Source organism: Megascapheus bottae, chromosome 14, assembly GCF_031878675.1.
Source record: "Megascapheus bottae isolate mThoBot1 chromosome 14, mThoBot2.hap1, whole genome shotgun sequence".
Classification (NCBI taxonomy): domain Eukaryota; kingdom Metazoa; phylum Chordata; class Mammalia; order Rodentia; family Geomyidae; genus Megascapheus; species Megascapheus bottae.
The window spans coordinates 31,120,649-31,136,223 of record NC_143522.1 but is presented as its reverse complement, the minus strand read 5'-3'; the positions used below and the strand labels follow the sequence as shown (position 1 = coordinate 31,136,223).

General features: G+C 50.4%; 1 protein-coding gene across 1 annotated transcript in view; it reads left to right on the top strand.

Annotated features, from left to right (window-relative positions):
- Cdc42bpb (CDC42 binding protein kinase beta) overlaps nucleotides 1–15,575 on the top strand; it is a 66,887-nt gene that overhangs the window by 24,475 nt on the left and 26,837 nt on the right. The window contains exons 2-8 of the mRNA XM_090344885.1: nucleotides 3,865–3,956; nucleotides 7,008–7,091; nucleotides 8,728–8,823; nucleotides 10,036–10,184; nucleotides 11,854–11,947; nucleotides 12,941–13,141; nucleotides 13,984–14,232. Of these exons, the coding sequence (XP_090201011.1) occupies nucleotides 3,865–3,956; nucleotides 7,008–7,091; nucleotides 8,728–8,823; nucleotides 10,036–10,184; nucleotides 11,854–11,947; nucleotides 12,941–13,141; nucleotides 13,984–14,232 (965 nt within the window). The remainder of the gene's footprint in view (nucleotides 1–3,864; nucleotides 3,957–7,007; nucleotides 7,092–8,727; nucleotides 8,824–10,035; nucleotides 10,185–11,853; nucleotides 11,948–12,940; nucleotides 13,142–13,983; nucleotides 14,233–15,575) is intronic.

Sequence of the window (15,575 nt, the reverse complement as noted above, 5' to 3'; positions counted from 1 at the left end):
ATTGATACCCTTTCTCATGTCTTGGTCCCCATTTCCCTCCCCCCACCCCTGCCCCTCATCTTGTTTCCCCCCTTCACTATCCTATTTCAAATAACCGAATAAGCATATATACAATATATCAGTTAACAAGGTGAAATACTGTAACAATATGAGATAACCAAGGGACAGCAAGAGAGATGAGAAATAACATAGTACATTAAGGACAACAGTCACTCATTCTATGGCTTTTGTTTCTATATCCTGGAGGTCCTTTCATTTAGCGTCATACTATATGGCCTTATGTGTCTAGGTTTTGTTCTATTATAAATCTCTGCTAGGAGAGCCCAAGGTTTCTACTGATTATGACAAATGAGGGAAACCATTGAGCCTATGTTCCTTTGAGTCTGGCTTACTTCACTTAATATGATTTTTTCTAAGTCTTTCCATTTCCTAACAAATGGGGCGATGTCATTCTTTCTGACAGCAGCATAGAATTCCATTGTGTATAAATACCACAACTTGTTGATCCACTCATAACTGAGGGGCATCTGGGTTGGTTCCATATCTTTGCTATGGTAAATAGTGCTGCCATGAACATCGTTGTGCTAGTGGATTTAGTATGTCCTTGTTTCTGGATGATTGGGTAAATGCCAAGTAGTGGAATTGCTGGGTCATGGGGGAGCTCTATGTTTAGTCTTTTGAGGAACTGCCATACTGCTTTCCATAGTGGTTGAACGAGTTTGCACTCCCACCAACAGTGTAGTAGTGATCCCTCCTGGCTACATCCCCTCCAGCATCTGTTGTTATTAGTTTTCTTGATCCTGCCATTTTAACTGGAGTGAGGTGGAATCTTAGAGTTGTTTTGATTTGCATTTCTTTTATGGCCAGCAATGTGGAGCACTTCTTCATGTGTCTAGGCCTGAAGACCCCATTTCTTGCAGATGGAAGCTCTGACAAGCATCCGTTTCCTGGTGTAGGATAATGTGGCCTCCAGTGTGGGGGTGAGCCACTGTTCTGGGACATGCCAGGCACATCTGAGTCTGTGAACAGTTGTTTGCTCAGTCCTGCTGTGTGGTGGGGAGTCTGCTGGAGGGCCCAGGGGTCCCTCTCCACCCTCACACAGGTCCCCAACAACAGTTCTTCTCACTCTTGTCACCTCCAACTGGCGAACTCTGATTCCCGTTTCACGTGGTCTAAAGAAGACGCCAAGGATTGCCAGGCCAGCAGGGCTGGGAGCAGGGGAGGCAGCAGACCTTGTCACCTTTCCTCTGCCTCCCCTGGTGCACCTGACCTTTCTGGTGGTGCAGACAGCTGGTTCTACCTCGGCTCTCCACAGCAGTCTCTGCCTTCTCCTCAGCCTCGTGCTAGCACTGGCCGCCCCTTCAGGTCCAGGCCCCAGCCTTGGCCTGGGAGCTCTTCTTTCAGCAGCAGTGCTCCCCACCCGTTTGTCTTGTCCTTCCACTGCTCTTCAGGGCAGGGGTTCCTGCACACGTAGGGCTAGGGACTCTTACTTCTGTTAGGGCCCTCTGGATATATGTAACAATGTGCAGGCCATGCAACATTATCCGGACAGTCAGACAGCGGCAGGCAGCCAACCAGAGGACAGGAGAAGCCCTCCCATCTGTCCCTTGTGTATCACATGCTACTGGGGCCTTACATGGCCTTTGCTGCCTTTTTTTTGTGGATTGGCCCGCCTGTTAGAAAAGCCTCTCTTTTCCCCAACTGCCCCCAGCCATCTTCCCTAGTGGGGCTTAATGTCTTGTGTGGTGAGCCAGGTGCTACCTCTTCCTCCCCCCTTCTTCCCTCCTCCCTCCTCCTTCCTCCCCCCCCTTTTCTTCTTCCTTCGATTTTAATTGATTTGGTCTCAGTCATACAACTCCATGCTGTTATGTTGCCCTCATAACTGTTAAAAAAAAATGAATGTTACAAAAAAAAACAGATTTCCTTTAGACTGTTCCTTCTGGGTTGTCTTCGAGTGCTCCAACCTTCCTATTTTTCTATTTCCCATCAGTTTGTCTTTTCAAGTTCTCCTTCTGGCTTCATTTCCTAAGTTTTGCTTGTCAACACTGGTTCTGGTAAATTGATGCCCACCCCACCAGAGTGCTCGCACAAGACTGGTAAGATGCATAACGAGGACGGCAGATGGGGAGGAAGGCAGATAGAGGGCGCCAGGGCAGCTCTAGTGCAGTGACTTTATCAGATCCCGACTACAGATGAGTTCCAGCATGGCTGCTGTCCTTACGTGGATGAGGACATCTGCTCATGGAGGAGCCAGTGACTTTTTTTTTTTCTGAGGGAGGGGTCAATCATGGGACTTAAACTCTGGACTTGGACTCTGTTCTCCAGCTCCTCTGCTCAAGGCCACTGCTCTGCCACTTGAGCCACAGCACCACTTCCAGTTTTCTGGTGGTTAACTGGAATAAGGGTCTCAGGGACTGTCCTGCCTGGGCTGGCTCTGAGCCTCACATCGCAGCCTTTGGAGTAGCTACGATTACAGGCATGAGCCACCGTGCCCGGCCCAAAAAATAGTTTTTAAAGCCACCAAGGGTGAGAAAGAAAAACAGCTCAGCTCAGTTCAGTGTTTTTTATTTTTTCGTTTGTTTTTGGTGGGTCATGGGGCTTGAACTCGACCTGGGTGCTGTCCCTGAGCTCTTCAGTTCAAGATTACCATCCTACCCCTGGGTCTGGGCACTGTCCCTGAGCTCTTCAGCTCAAGGCTACCAATCTACCCCGAGCCAAGCCCCACTTCCTGTGTTCTAAAGGTTAGTTGGAGTTAGGAGTCTCAGGTCCTTTTGTGCCCAGGCTGGCTTTGAACCTTGATCCTCACATCTCAGCCTCCTGAGTAGCTAGGATTATAGGCATGAGCCACTGTACCCCGGCTACCAGCTCAGCTTTATTAAGATAATTTTCTAAAAGTAATTTTCACAGGGTGTGGTGGTATATGCCTGTAATCCCCATTACTGGAGAGGCAGAAACAGGAAGGTCTTAAGTTAGAGGTCGGTCCAGGCGATTGTTAATAAGACCATCTCAGAAACAAAAAACAGGCTGAAAATGTAGCTCAGTGCAGCCATGCGGCCAGGAATGTGGCAGTCTGACAGCTGTCATCAGGCCTGGCCCTGAGCTTTGAGCGGATGGACCCCGCCCCCCAGCCCCCTGGATGGGAGACACTACTGGGGGTTCACTGGAGCCAGCAGCTGTAAGACAGGTCAGGACCTTTGGGGAACAAGGCCTCAGATCTCACCCTGAAATGGTCAGTGGCATGAATATGCGCACCACAGATTCACCTCGAATAATACGCAGAACTAAGTGGATGCTCTCTCACTTCAGTGACCCCTATGGTGTAATACAGAAATGCAGTCGTGCATTTCCAAGGCAGAGCTAACAGTACAGCATTGCGTGTGTCAGATTTAAATGGCTTGTGGTATAACTGTAGGTGAGATTCTCTTCCATTTCCTCGAATGCTTCTGTGTGGTTTGTACTTTTTACACCGTAGAATCGTGGGCATTTGTACGGTCCAGAGTGCAGGAGCCGCAGCCTGGGGAGCTGCCTGCCCTGCTGCTCAGGCGCTGGCTGACTGCTTGGCCCTCCCTCTCCCGCGCCCTTCAAATCAGTGTAAGAGTGCCTGAACAAGGCTGTAATGTTACCACCAAGAGCCTGTGTGGCCAGCCAGGGACCTTCCTGGGTGCCCAGGGGTGCCAGGGACACCTGTGGGTGAAAAGGAGACCCTCTCAAAAACAACCAGATCAAAAAGGCTGGTGTGACTCAGGAAACAGAAAGCCTTGAGTTCAAACCCAGTACTATGAAAAACGTAATGAAAACCCTCAGTCAAGTTTTAAGGTATCATTGATTCGTTGGATTAAATTTATTTCTTCTTTCTGTTTACAGCTAAACCATTTACACAGCTGGTGAAGGATATGCAGCTTCATCGAGAGGACTTTGAAATCATCAAAGTAATTGGAAGAGGTGCTTTTGGTGAGGTAAGAGAAACCGTCCTCCGGTCCTTTCATCTTGACGCAGACTGCTAAGAGGGAACTTAGTAGAACAGCAGGAGAACTAGTTCTGCATGAGGTAAACTTCTGTGACTCACACCGACAATCAAGGTTCTAAGCCAGCCCAGGTAGACAAGTCTTGAACCAGGAGAAGCCAGAACTGGGAGCACTCATCAGCCCCCAGAAGTAGAGCACCAGCTGTGAGTAAAAACTTGGAGAGCTGAGTTCATACATGCATGTGCGTGTACATGTGTGTGTATGCACACACATACATATATACATACATACATGTACACACATCCTGCCAACACACGGGTGCGCGCGCGCGCGCACACACACACAGAGCCTCTCAGGTGGAAAGTAGCTTGTTTGATGGTAGAGTGGCTTTTGTTGTACAGTGAGAAGGCAGATAAAGGCTTTTCAGATTTGAGGCAGCTTCTGTGCAGTGCACCCTTTGCCTGCCTGGGCCGAGAGCAGTGAACCAAGACTGTCCACCGCTCTGCAGCCACTGCTGTCCTGGCCGCTGCTGCTGTGCAGGAAGAGGAAGGCTCACGCCAGGGCCCAAGGGCCAGCGGCCATTAATTGGAGAAATGAGAGAAGGAGGTTGTTTTGCTAGAGTGGTTTATAGTTATCCAGAATGTTCTTTGCCAAAGAACTTTATGCAAAACTCAACTTCCAGTGAGTTTAGAAGCAGGCAGCGCTGGTCAGAGGAGCTGCATTCTTTTTTGCCAGCCTCTGCTTCCTGGCTTCCTCTCCAAGCTTTGCAGTCTCCTTGGCCTGCGGGCTTTGTTCATTCAAGTTACGTGCTGGGGTGTAGCCCAGGGCTCTGGAAGCCCCTCTCCCTTTGTTCTCCATTCCTCCCTTTAATACCATCTAGCCGTGTCCTCACTGTCCCCATGGCCCCAGTACCTTGTCCTTCCTCCTTCCCACCCTCTCCTGTCCACATCTGCTGTCCACTGTCATGTGGTCGTGCGAGCACCAGGCCTCCCCCTGCAGTGGTGAACTAGAATTCTGGGCCCTGTCGCTCATCTGTCGCTCATCTGTCGCTCATCTGTCGCTCATGCTGCCATTGCCCCTGACTCGCCCCACCCTCTGGCACTGGCACTGCCCCGCCCTGGTGCCTTTTTGAGAGGTCCCAGGTCTAGGTCTCCTTCTGAAATGTGGTTCTAGATGTGTTCGTTTTATGCTATCTGCAGACACAGAGCTCTGTCCTGGTAGTCAGCCCACTCCTTCTGGGTGGCTTTGACCTCTGGAGAAGCCACCCCCTCCCTGTCCTCCCTTCTCCTTTCTCCTCTTTCCTCCTCTTTCCTTCTCCTCCCTCTTCCCTCCTCCCCCGTCCTCCCTCCTCCCCCCTCCCCCCTGTCCTGTGCTTCACATTGTAGTAAACTTGTAAGCCAAGTGTACTGGACAGGACAAGGGAAGTCACTTGCTAGGCTGCCTGGAGGCTCTGAATGGTCTAGCCCTCGGCACTCAGGCCTGAGTTCAGGGCCAGACATGTCATGACCAGCTCGGGAAGGCACATTGAGTCTCAGCACCATAGTGTGTGTGAAGCTGGAGAGAGGCTGACACTTCTGGGCTGTTATTTGGACTCCTCCCCCCTCCCCCCAGGCCCCCGATTCAGTACTGTGAACACAAGTTCACTGTTGGGGATCGGGAAAAGAAGGAAGGGCGCAGAGGACTGCTTAGTCTGCCCCAGGACACATCTCCCTCAGCTCCTGGGGGAGCGGCTTGCATGGAGTGTTTAGGAAGGCCGAAAATGAGGCTTCCTATTCATGCAAGGAGCTGTGCTGGGCCACCAAGGGCCCAGCCACTGTGTCACAATGGAAGGGACTCACATGGATAGCTAGAGTGCACTGGAGGTGGAGTGGATGGCAGTGGTGGTGTGGTGCTGACACTAATGGAGGGCTTCACTTAGGACTTAGCCAAGAGACCTTCATGAGGCTGGCTGACTGCCAGTCGCTGTCCTCAGAGCACAGCAGCCTCTCTGAGCCCGTTCTTCCTCTTCCTCATTTTCTAGTTTGGAAACTGAAGCCCAAGTCCCTCCAGGCCCGTAGTCACTGCTCCTTTTTAGCAAGTACTCAGATGGACAGCTCTCACTAGAGCCAGGGAACTGGCCAGGGAGCTGTGGAAATGGGCGCTTGAGGGGTGGGGGGTACATGGAGAACACTCCGGAGCCATGAATGAACTTAAGGCAAGGGCTTGTTGTGCCAGTTCTTGGGCTTGAACGCAGGGCCTGAGCACTGTCCTTGGACTTTCTCAAGGCTAGAGCTCTCCCACTTGAGCCACAGCACCATTTCTGGCTTTTTCCTATGTATGTGGTACCAAGGAATTGAACCCGGGTCTTTGTGCATGCTAGGTAAGCACTCTACCGCTAGGCCACGCTCCCGGCCCCAGATTCACTCTTTTACTTTGTTTTTTCCACTCAAAGTTAGCACTCTGCTAGTTGAGCCACACTTCCACTTCTGGCTTCCCGGATTCATTGGAGATAAGAGTCTCCCTCCTCGGATCTTGGCCTCCTGAAGCCATGGGCACCAGTCATCAGATTTTCAGTGAAAATCTCCAGGTGTAACCTCAGTAGAGGATTATGAACCATGTGCCCTAGTATTGAAGATTTTGGACTGAACTAGATGGCTTCATCCAGGGTGTGTGTATGTGTGTGTTTTGTGGCTTATGGGGCTTGAACTTGGCCTGGGTGTTGTCCCTGAGCTCTTCATTGCAAGGCTACTGCCCTACCTTTGAGCCAAGCCCTACTTCCCATTTTTTAGAGGCTAATTGGAGTCTCAAGTCCTTTTGTGCCCAGGCTGGCTTTGAACCATGATCCTCACATCTCAGCTTCCTGATAACTAGGATTACAGGTGTGAGTCACCATACCTGGTGGAATGTGTATTTAAAAAAGTCAAATTCTGCTGGCCAGGTTAGTCTTCATGTAGAAAACTTTCCTGACATCTAGTTTTCCTGGAGTCCCAGGCAGCTAGAATTTCACTGTAGCAGTAAGCATGCAAGGATTTGTTTCATTGACCACTCACATTTGTGTTGTAGGTTGCTGTGGTCAAGATGAAGAGCACTGAGCGCATTTATGCAATGAAAATCCTTAACAAGTGGGAGATGCTCAAGAGAGCAGAGGTGAGCGAGAGTGTGCAGTAAGGACCAGCGAGCCAAAGCTGGAAGTGGGGCTGTGGCCAGATGGTAGAGCAACACTCCTCTTGCCTGATTTCAAGCCCAGTACTGTCATATAAAAATTTGATGTGTGTGTGTGTGTGTGTGTGTGTGTGTGTGTGTGTGAGAGAGAGAGAGAGAGAGAGAGAGAGAGAGAGAGAGAGAGAGAGAGAGGGAGAGAGGGAGGGAGAGAGAGAGAGAGAGAGAGAGAGGTAGTGGCAGTGGCAGTGGCCCTCCAGGCTGTCTGCAGCTACTCGAAGGTCTGGCTTCCTCCTGGCGGCTAGGCCCTGCCAGTAGGCTGCAACCTCCTGGTTTCTTTTTTTTTTTTTTTTTTGCCAGTCCTGGGCTTGAGCTCAGGGCCTGAGCACTGTCCTTGGGCTTTCTCAAGGTTAGAGCTCTACCACTTGAGCCTCAGCACCACTTCCAGCTTTTTTGTATGTATGTGGTACCAGAGAATAGAACCTGGGTCTTCGTGCATGCTAGGCAAGCATTTTAACCACTAGGCCAAACTCCCGGCCAACCTCCTGGTTTCTGCTGTTCTTGCTGGCATTGTCTAGACCTGAACTTGCAGCCTCGGCACAGGTCCTCCAGGCAGGCTCGGTGTGTTCCGCTGTCAGTGGAGGCCTGTGTGGGGCAGGAGGATCTCCGCCTGGCCTCGCGGCCCCCCAGGGGAGGGCATAAACATGCTGCAGGGCCTCCACTGCTGGCTGTGGATGCCTTTTCCTTAGTCCTTGCTGCTCTCTCCCCACCAGTCCACCCCGGGTCCCTGGGCTCACTCCAGACAAATTGAGCAGGCAAGCCAACTGGACAAGCCCAGCACTCCTTCCCTGCTCACCCCAGAGCCCAGAAGTCTTCTTGGCCTCACCTCTCAGTTGTGCTTTCCCTCCATGGGCTGACACCACTAAGTAGACCCACCCCTCCCTGCAGGCTCTGCCTGTAGCAGCAGCTCTGGGCCCCCATGTCTCTGACTGGCCCAGGACAGCCTATGCTTAGAGAGGTTGCTCCATGGCCTTTCTGTCCCTGGGTGGAGCCACTTCGCTGAATGGTCTCTCAACCTAGCTGCTCCCCTGGGCTCTTTGTCACAGAGACTGGCCCTCCTAATGTTCCTAATATTCCTGCTACCTGTACGTGGTAGCTGCCGCCTCAGGCAGATACAGACACAAACCTGACCCACGCAGAGCGCCTCCATCTCTCTTGACCCTTGTGCCTCTTGCCCGATGTCATAGGTGTGTCTATGTCTAGCTGTCACCAGTGTCCTCTGAGGAAGTCCTGTGCAGACAGTGAGCACCCCATTCTGGAAGCCAGGGGTGGTCTGACTCTGGGAAGCCAGGTGTCCACTTCTAGGACATGTGAGGAGGCGAGGGCCACAGAGCTGGCCTTTGAGGAAAGGAAGAGCACCTAGTGTCCCATGTCCTTGGCTGTGGCTTCAGAGAGGATAGTCGTAGCTGCTTAGCCTCTCAGCTGCTGGAGGCCGCGTGCGTGCGTGCGTGCGTGCGTGCGGCACGCACGCGCATGCTTGTAGCATAGCCTCTGGGCATCAGAAAGGCTGGATGCTGTTTCAGTGGACCCATGGTGGACACTGGCTGTCCCCTGTCCCTCACAGACTGCGTGTTTTCGAGAAGAGCGCGATGTGCTGGTGAACGGTGACTGCCAGTGGATCACGGCCCTGCACTACGCCTTCCAGGACGAGAACTACCTGGTATGTGGCCTGCTGTGGCCTTTCCTCCTGCCTTTTGATCCTTTGCGCTGTCGTGACATTTACAAACTGTATGAAGTGGACACTGTGGAAGCCGTGTGTTTGACTCGCAAAAACTGAGGAGTTCATCTTAGTATAACCATAGGGAGAGTTTATCAGGACCTGTGGAAGTTTGTATGCACTTAGACAAACGCAGGGCCTTGCACACTGGACAAGCACTCCAGCACTTGGGCTGACCTGGCACAACCCTGTGGTGCTAAGACAGACACACTTGGTCACCATGCCCAGTTTGTATGGTGTTTTCTTCTAATCACTAGTTGGTTGGATTCTTTTGTTCTCTGGGCATAATACATTTAAATAAACTGGGACTTGAAATGTTTGCTAACTCGAATTACATTACAAGAAAAACTGGGATGAGGGTCTGGCTCCATGTAGAGTGCTTGTCTAGCACATGCAAGGCCCTGGCTTTCATCTCCACCACTGAGGAGGAAAGAAAAGAAACGGAGTGTGGCACATGGTATCTTGTCTATCATCCAGCAAAATTTCAAATAATGAAGAAAGGGAAGGAGAGGAGAGGGGGAGGGGAGGGGAGAAGACAGAAAAAAAAGGAAAAGGTAGAAGTGTGGCTCAGTTGATAATGAAAAAGCCAAGTAAGAGTGTGAAGCCCTGAGTTCAAATCTCCTGTGTGTGCTTAGTAACTCTTGGAGAACTTTCTCCACCAGCGCTCTCAGCTTTTCCTTGTTGGTTAAATGTTTGTTTTTGATTATTTTTGTTTTTTTTGCCAGCCCTGAAGCTTGAACTCAGGGCCTGAGCTGCTTTTGCTCAAGGCTAGTGCTCTACCACTTGAGCCACAGTGCTACATCTGGCTTTTTCTGTGTATGTGATACTGAAAAATGGCACCCAGGGCTTCATGCATGCTAGGCAAGCAATCTACCACTAAGCCACCTTTAGTCAGTAAGCTGGGAAGCCATAGGTAAGAGGAACATGGTCTGAGAAAAAATGCAAGGCTGTACCTGAAAAACTAAGCAGAAAAAGGTCTGGGGACATGGTCCATGCCTAGCAAGCACAGGCCTCGAGTTCACCCCCAGAAAAAGAAAAGGAGAAAGTGCAGCTGGAGCAGAGACCACGGTGGTGTAGGAGCAACTAAGAACACACAAAACCTATTTTGAAGTGTGGAGACCAGGCTTTCACTGTGTGTCTGTCGTCCAACCCCAGTACTTGGTCATGGACTACTACGTTGGTGGCGATTTGCTGACCCTGCTCAGTAAGTTTGAAGACAAGCTTCCAGAAGACATGGCAAGATTCTACATTGGGGAGATGGTTCTGGCCATCGACTCCATCCACCAGCTCCACTACGTACACAGGTGTGTCTTCTCACGAGGTCCAGTGAATGATAGCGGTTCTGGGTCCCGACCTCAGGGTCCAGGCCCCAGGCGTGCAGCCAGCCAGTCCTGGAGCGCCCCACCACTTGGGCCACAGCACCACTCCCAGCCTCTTCTGTGTATGTGGTACTGAGGAATGGGACCCACGGCTTCTTGCATGCTAAACACTCTACCACTAAGCTACGTTCCCAGCCCCTCCATTTACTTATTTATTTTATTTTATTATAAAGATGACATACAGAGGCATTCTACTTACGTAAGTCAGGTGAAGGGTATGTTGTGTTTCTGACAATGTCACCACTTTCCTTATTTCCTTACCCACTTTCCCCCACCAACACGCCCCCTTTGTGGGGCTTGAATTCTGGGCCTGAGTGTTGTCCTTTAGCTCTTCAGCTCAAGGCTGGTGCTCTACCGCCTGAGCCATAACCCCCCTTAGACTCTGTAGTAACAGTTTTTTTTTTTTTTTTTGCCAGTCCTGGGCTTGAGCTCAGGGCCTGAGCACTGTCCTTGGACTTTCTCAAGGCTAGAGCTCTACCACTTGAGCCTCAGCACCACTTCCGGCTTTTTTCTATGTATGTGGTACCAAGGAACCGAACCCGGGTCTTCATGCATGCTAGGCAAGCACTTTAACCACTAGGCCAAACTCCCGGCCTGTAGTAACAGTTTTTAAAAGTCCAGTTGCATGTATTCTACAGGGTTTATCCACGAACAGTTCCAGCAGCACCCCACCCAGGTTTTTCTTGCTTTATCAACCACAGGGAACTGTGTGGTTGTTTTTCCAAGATTTACCTTCATATTTCCCATCAACAGGCCTATGGCGCTGATTGCTTTCTGCCTTCTCTTAGTGTGAGATAGGTGTTAAAATGAAGACTTGGGGCCGCTAGTTTGGCCTAATGGAAGAGTGCTTGCCTAGCATCCACAAAGACCCAGGTCAATTCCTTGGTATCACATTCATAGAAAAAGCCACCTGTTGTGCGGTGGCTCAAGTGGTAGAGTGCTAGCTTGAGAAAGCCCAAGGACAATGCTCAGGCCCTGAATTCAAGCCCCAGCACTGGCAAAAAAAAAAAAAAAGAAGAAGAAGACTTAAGTCTTTCATGTGATTTCCCCTCCAAGAGGCCTCTAGGCTCCTTCTCCTGGCTCCACACTCCCCCCAGTGTAAGGGGAGTGGTGGTCATTGTGGTGTTTGGACATCACATAGAATAGTTACACTTCTCTTGGCTGGGAGTTTGGTCTAGTGGTAGAGTGCTTGCCTAGCATGCAGGAAGGCCCAGATTCAATTCCTACTCAGGTAGTACCCTGAGTTCAAGTCCCAGGGCTGGCAAAAAAAAAAAAAAAACCTCCCAGGTTGGCTGCGTCATCTTGGATTTCATGATTTCCTAGGTTTGCCATTTGCTGTCACTGTCCCCAGATACTACCGTTGTAGGCAGGCTGAGGCTGGCTTTTCTGCATGTTCTTCCGCCCTCTCCTCCTTCCCGCCTCCTTCCTCTGCCTTCTTAGGCTGTGCGGCTCATGAGATAGGACGCAGTCTGAAACGGTGGTGGTGCACAGGCACTCCACTTGGGTTCGCCGTTCCGAGACACAGTAGCCTTCTTCCAGGGAAGCCAGTGCATCTCCAGCGTCTTCACCTGTGGCTTCCTTTGCTTACCCACAGAGACATTAAGCCTGACAACGTCCTTTTGGACATGAATGGTCACATCCGCCTGGCGGACTTCGGGTCGTGTTTGAAGATGAACGATGATGGAACTGTAGGTATTTTTGTTGGCGATTTATCTGGCATGTCTAGATGGAAGGGGTTAAATGTTCAGTTGAGGGTAATAAGGAAACCAAGTTTATTAATGTGGATTAAGAAAATGAATCCATTTAAGCCAGGTGGGATGGCTCTAGCCTGTAATCCTAGCTTCTCTGGAGGCTAAGATCTGAAGATCAAGGTTCAAAGCCAGCCCAGGCCCCAAAGGACCTGAGACTCTTTATCTCCAATTAATCCCTAGAAAATGGGAAGTGGGGCTTGGCTCAAGGGTAGGGTGGTAGCCTTGAGCTGGAGAGCTTAGGGATAGCACCCAGACCAAGTTCAAGCCCCATGACCCACCAAAAAACAAACAAAAAGAATCCATTTAGGAGGTAATTGAAAATTCCTGTTTAGGATTTTTTTTTTTTTTTTTTGCATTTTAAAGGTGTCTTTCTTTTCATGTGGACCCGAGTCCTATGTAGGCTTTCAGGAAAGGGTCAGGTCCCTCAGATTCTAGCTAGCTATAAGCCCTGTAGCAAGGAAGGCTACAGCAACTTTCAGTGCTGTGGCACGCAGCAAGCCTAGCTCCCAGCTCCCTTGAAGAACACTGTCCCCTGGGGCAGGGTGGACAAGCTCCTGGGACTGCATTGTGCTCAGGCAGGTAGCTCCCTGCCGGTTCGACTTTTTCTCATGGGTGTTGAGTCTGAAGTCAGCCTCCCTAGCAGCGCCTGTCACTGTGAGGCCTGGCTCAAACTTCTCCCCAAGTCAGCCCAGCATGGACTTGGTCTCCCTGTCAGCTCAAACTCAACACCCTCCTGCCTGAGCCTTCTGAGTGCTGGGATTGCAGGCGTATGCCATCACACCCAGCTCAACCATTAGGTCCTTAAGGCCTGAGCACTCACTGCTTCGATTCCATGAACCTTTCGTTGTCTATGGCTGCTAGCTTTTAGCACAGTGGCTGAAGGGCCACGCTGGGGGTGCTGAGAGCCTCCTTGAACCCCTCCTTCCTCAGGTGCAGTCCTCTGTGGCAGTGGGCACCCCTGACTACATCTCACCCGAGATCCTGCAGGCCATGGAGGACGGCATGGGCAAATATGGGCCAGAGTGCGACTGGTGGTCCCTGGGGGTGTGCGTGTACGAGATGCTGTACGGAGAGACGCCCTTCTACGCAGAGTCGCTGGTGGAGACCTATGGGAAGATCATGAACCATGAAGTAAGCACTTGTGTCCTGTCCACACTTCTCTGGAGACTGGCCCAGGCTTACTTACGGGAGGGCAACGATAGAGTTTACGCCTGGCAGGGCCGAGGGAGCAGCAGGCCACAGGAAGAGCCACGGCCGGAGAGGGTCAGAGCCTTTGGAAGTGGCTTCCAGGGCTGGTGGAGGCTGAGACTCCATGGAGACACATGAGGAGCCCGGTGGAGTTGTGGGGGTCTAGGTTCATTGGGTAGATGCCACAGTGGTCCTCAGGTCTGTTCCCAGGCTCAGAGGGTACAAGGGTGTCTCAGGCAGCAGGGCTTTCATCCGCCCTGACTCCGTTTCTTACCTCTTACTATTTTTCACCTTGAGGTCACCTTTCCTCTGTGTGTCTGTCTGTCTGTCTGTCTGTCTGTCTGTCTGTCTCTCTCTCTCTCTTTCTCTCTCTCTTTCTCTTTCTGTCTCCCTCTCTTGTGCTAGTTCTGGGACTTGGGACTCTGTCTCTGAACTTTTCAGCTCAAGGCCAAAATCATAACAATTCAGCCATAGCTCCACTTCCAGCTTTCTAATAGTTGTTGGAGGTCAAAGTCTCAGACTCTCCTGCTGGTGCTGGCTTTAAATCATGAGCCTCCGATCTCAGCCTTTTGTGTTATTAGGATTACAAGCATGAGCCACCAGCACCCAGCCTATTACTTCCTTTTCTCATTTTTCCCTTTTTTTTTTTTTTTTTTTTTTTTGCCATAACCAAGTATTTTCTCGCTCCTTCTGTAACTTCCTTGTATGACCCTGTGGAATGATAAGGACTTGGAAGCTTGAGTCTTAGCTGACCACATCCTCTTTTCTGCTGGTGTTTTACCCAGGAGCGGTTTCAGTTCCCCTCCCACGTCACAGACGTCTCTGAAGAAGCGAAAGACCTCATCCAGAGACTGATATGCAGCAGGGAGCGCCGGCTAGGGCAGAACGGAATAGAGGACTTCAAAAAGCACGCCTTCTTTGAAGGTCTGAATTGGGAAAACATCCGAAACCTGGAGGCACCTTACATTCCTGAAGTGAGCAGTCCTTCAGACACATCCAACTTCGACGTGGATGATGATGTGCTGCGAAATATTGTACGTGTTACTTTCTCACCAGTGTCACCTCACCTCACCAAGATCTGAATGTCAGCAGGGTCAGGAGGAATGTGATAATAAGCAGTCCCTAAGTTGTAAAACTATTCTGATTTTTAAAACATTAACTCTATATAAGGAAGTATACCTTTTACAGTAGCCTTCAATTTGGTCCTTAGTGTCTTTTGTTGTTGTTGTTGTGGGGCTTGAATTCAGGGCCTGGGTACTGTCTCTGAGCTATTTTGCTCAAGGATAGCACTCTACCAGCAAGGGCCGGGAGTTTGGCCTAGTGGTAGTGTGCTTGCCTAGCATGCACGAAGACCTGGGTTCGATTCCTTGGTACCACATACATAGAAATAGCTGGAAGTGGTATTGTGGCTCAAGTGGTAGAGCTCTAGCCTTGAGGAAAGCCCAAGGACAGCGCCCAAACCCTGAGTTCAAACCCACGACTGGCAAAAAAAAAAAAAAAGTTTCGCAGGCACTCAGGAAGCTGGGATGTGAGGATTGTGGTTAGGTTAGAAGCCAGCCCAGGCAGACACCCATGAACCCTTGTTTCCAATTAAGCAGAAATTGGAAGTAGCCAAGTTTGAGCACAAAGAGGTTCAAGAACAACACCCAGCGCCTGAGTTCAAGCCCCATGACCTACCAAAAAAAAATCACAGACTTTCTTGCCTGGGCTGGCTTTGAACTGTGGTCCTGAAATCTCAGCCTCCTGAGTGGCTAGGATTACAGGGGAGCCACCAGTGCTGTTTTGTTTTGAAAGTTACCTTAAATCTTTAGCTATTTTTCTTTTTCACTTTCTACCTTTCCGTGCAGTATCACACATTTTACTGTGTGAGAGCTCCTCCTCACCCTATGGCTTCTTCATAAATGTGTGAAGGCTTTAGTAGATACATCAGAAACCCAACCCATATTTCCTAGATGGTATTGGGCCCTGGTTTCTGGCCAAGAGCACAGGGGCTGGGTCCAATTTTCTTTTTATAGCAGGAGTTCAAAGCAATGGCTCTAGGTGTTAAGGTTGAGGATCCCCATTAGCAGGCTTGTCTGGGCTGTGGACTGGCGGCCATACCCTAACGCTTCCACATGCCAGGCCAGCACCCACCATGGGGCTGTATATGAGCTGTCAGCCTGTTGGAAGCTACACGACCCACTCAGCTGAGACCAATTCTATGAGCACACGAGCTCCACAGTGACCCTCAGGTTCTTGCCCCTGTAGAAATATATTCTGGCCAGCATCCAAAGGCAGCTTGCTATGGATAAGTTTTTAAAAACCTTTCCACATAGAGGATCTTTCTCTAATAAATAACAGAATCAGAGGGTCGGGAGTTTAGCCTAATGGTAGAGTG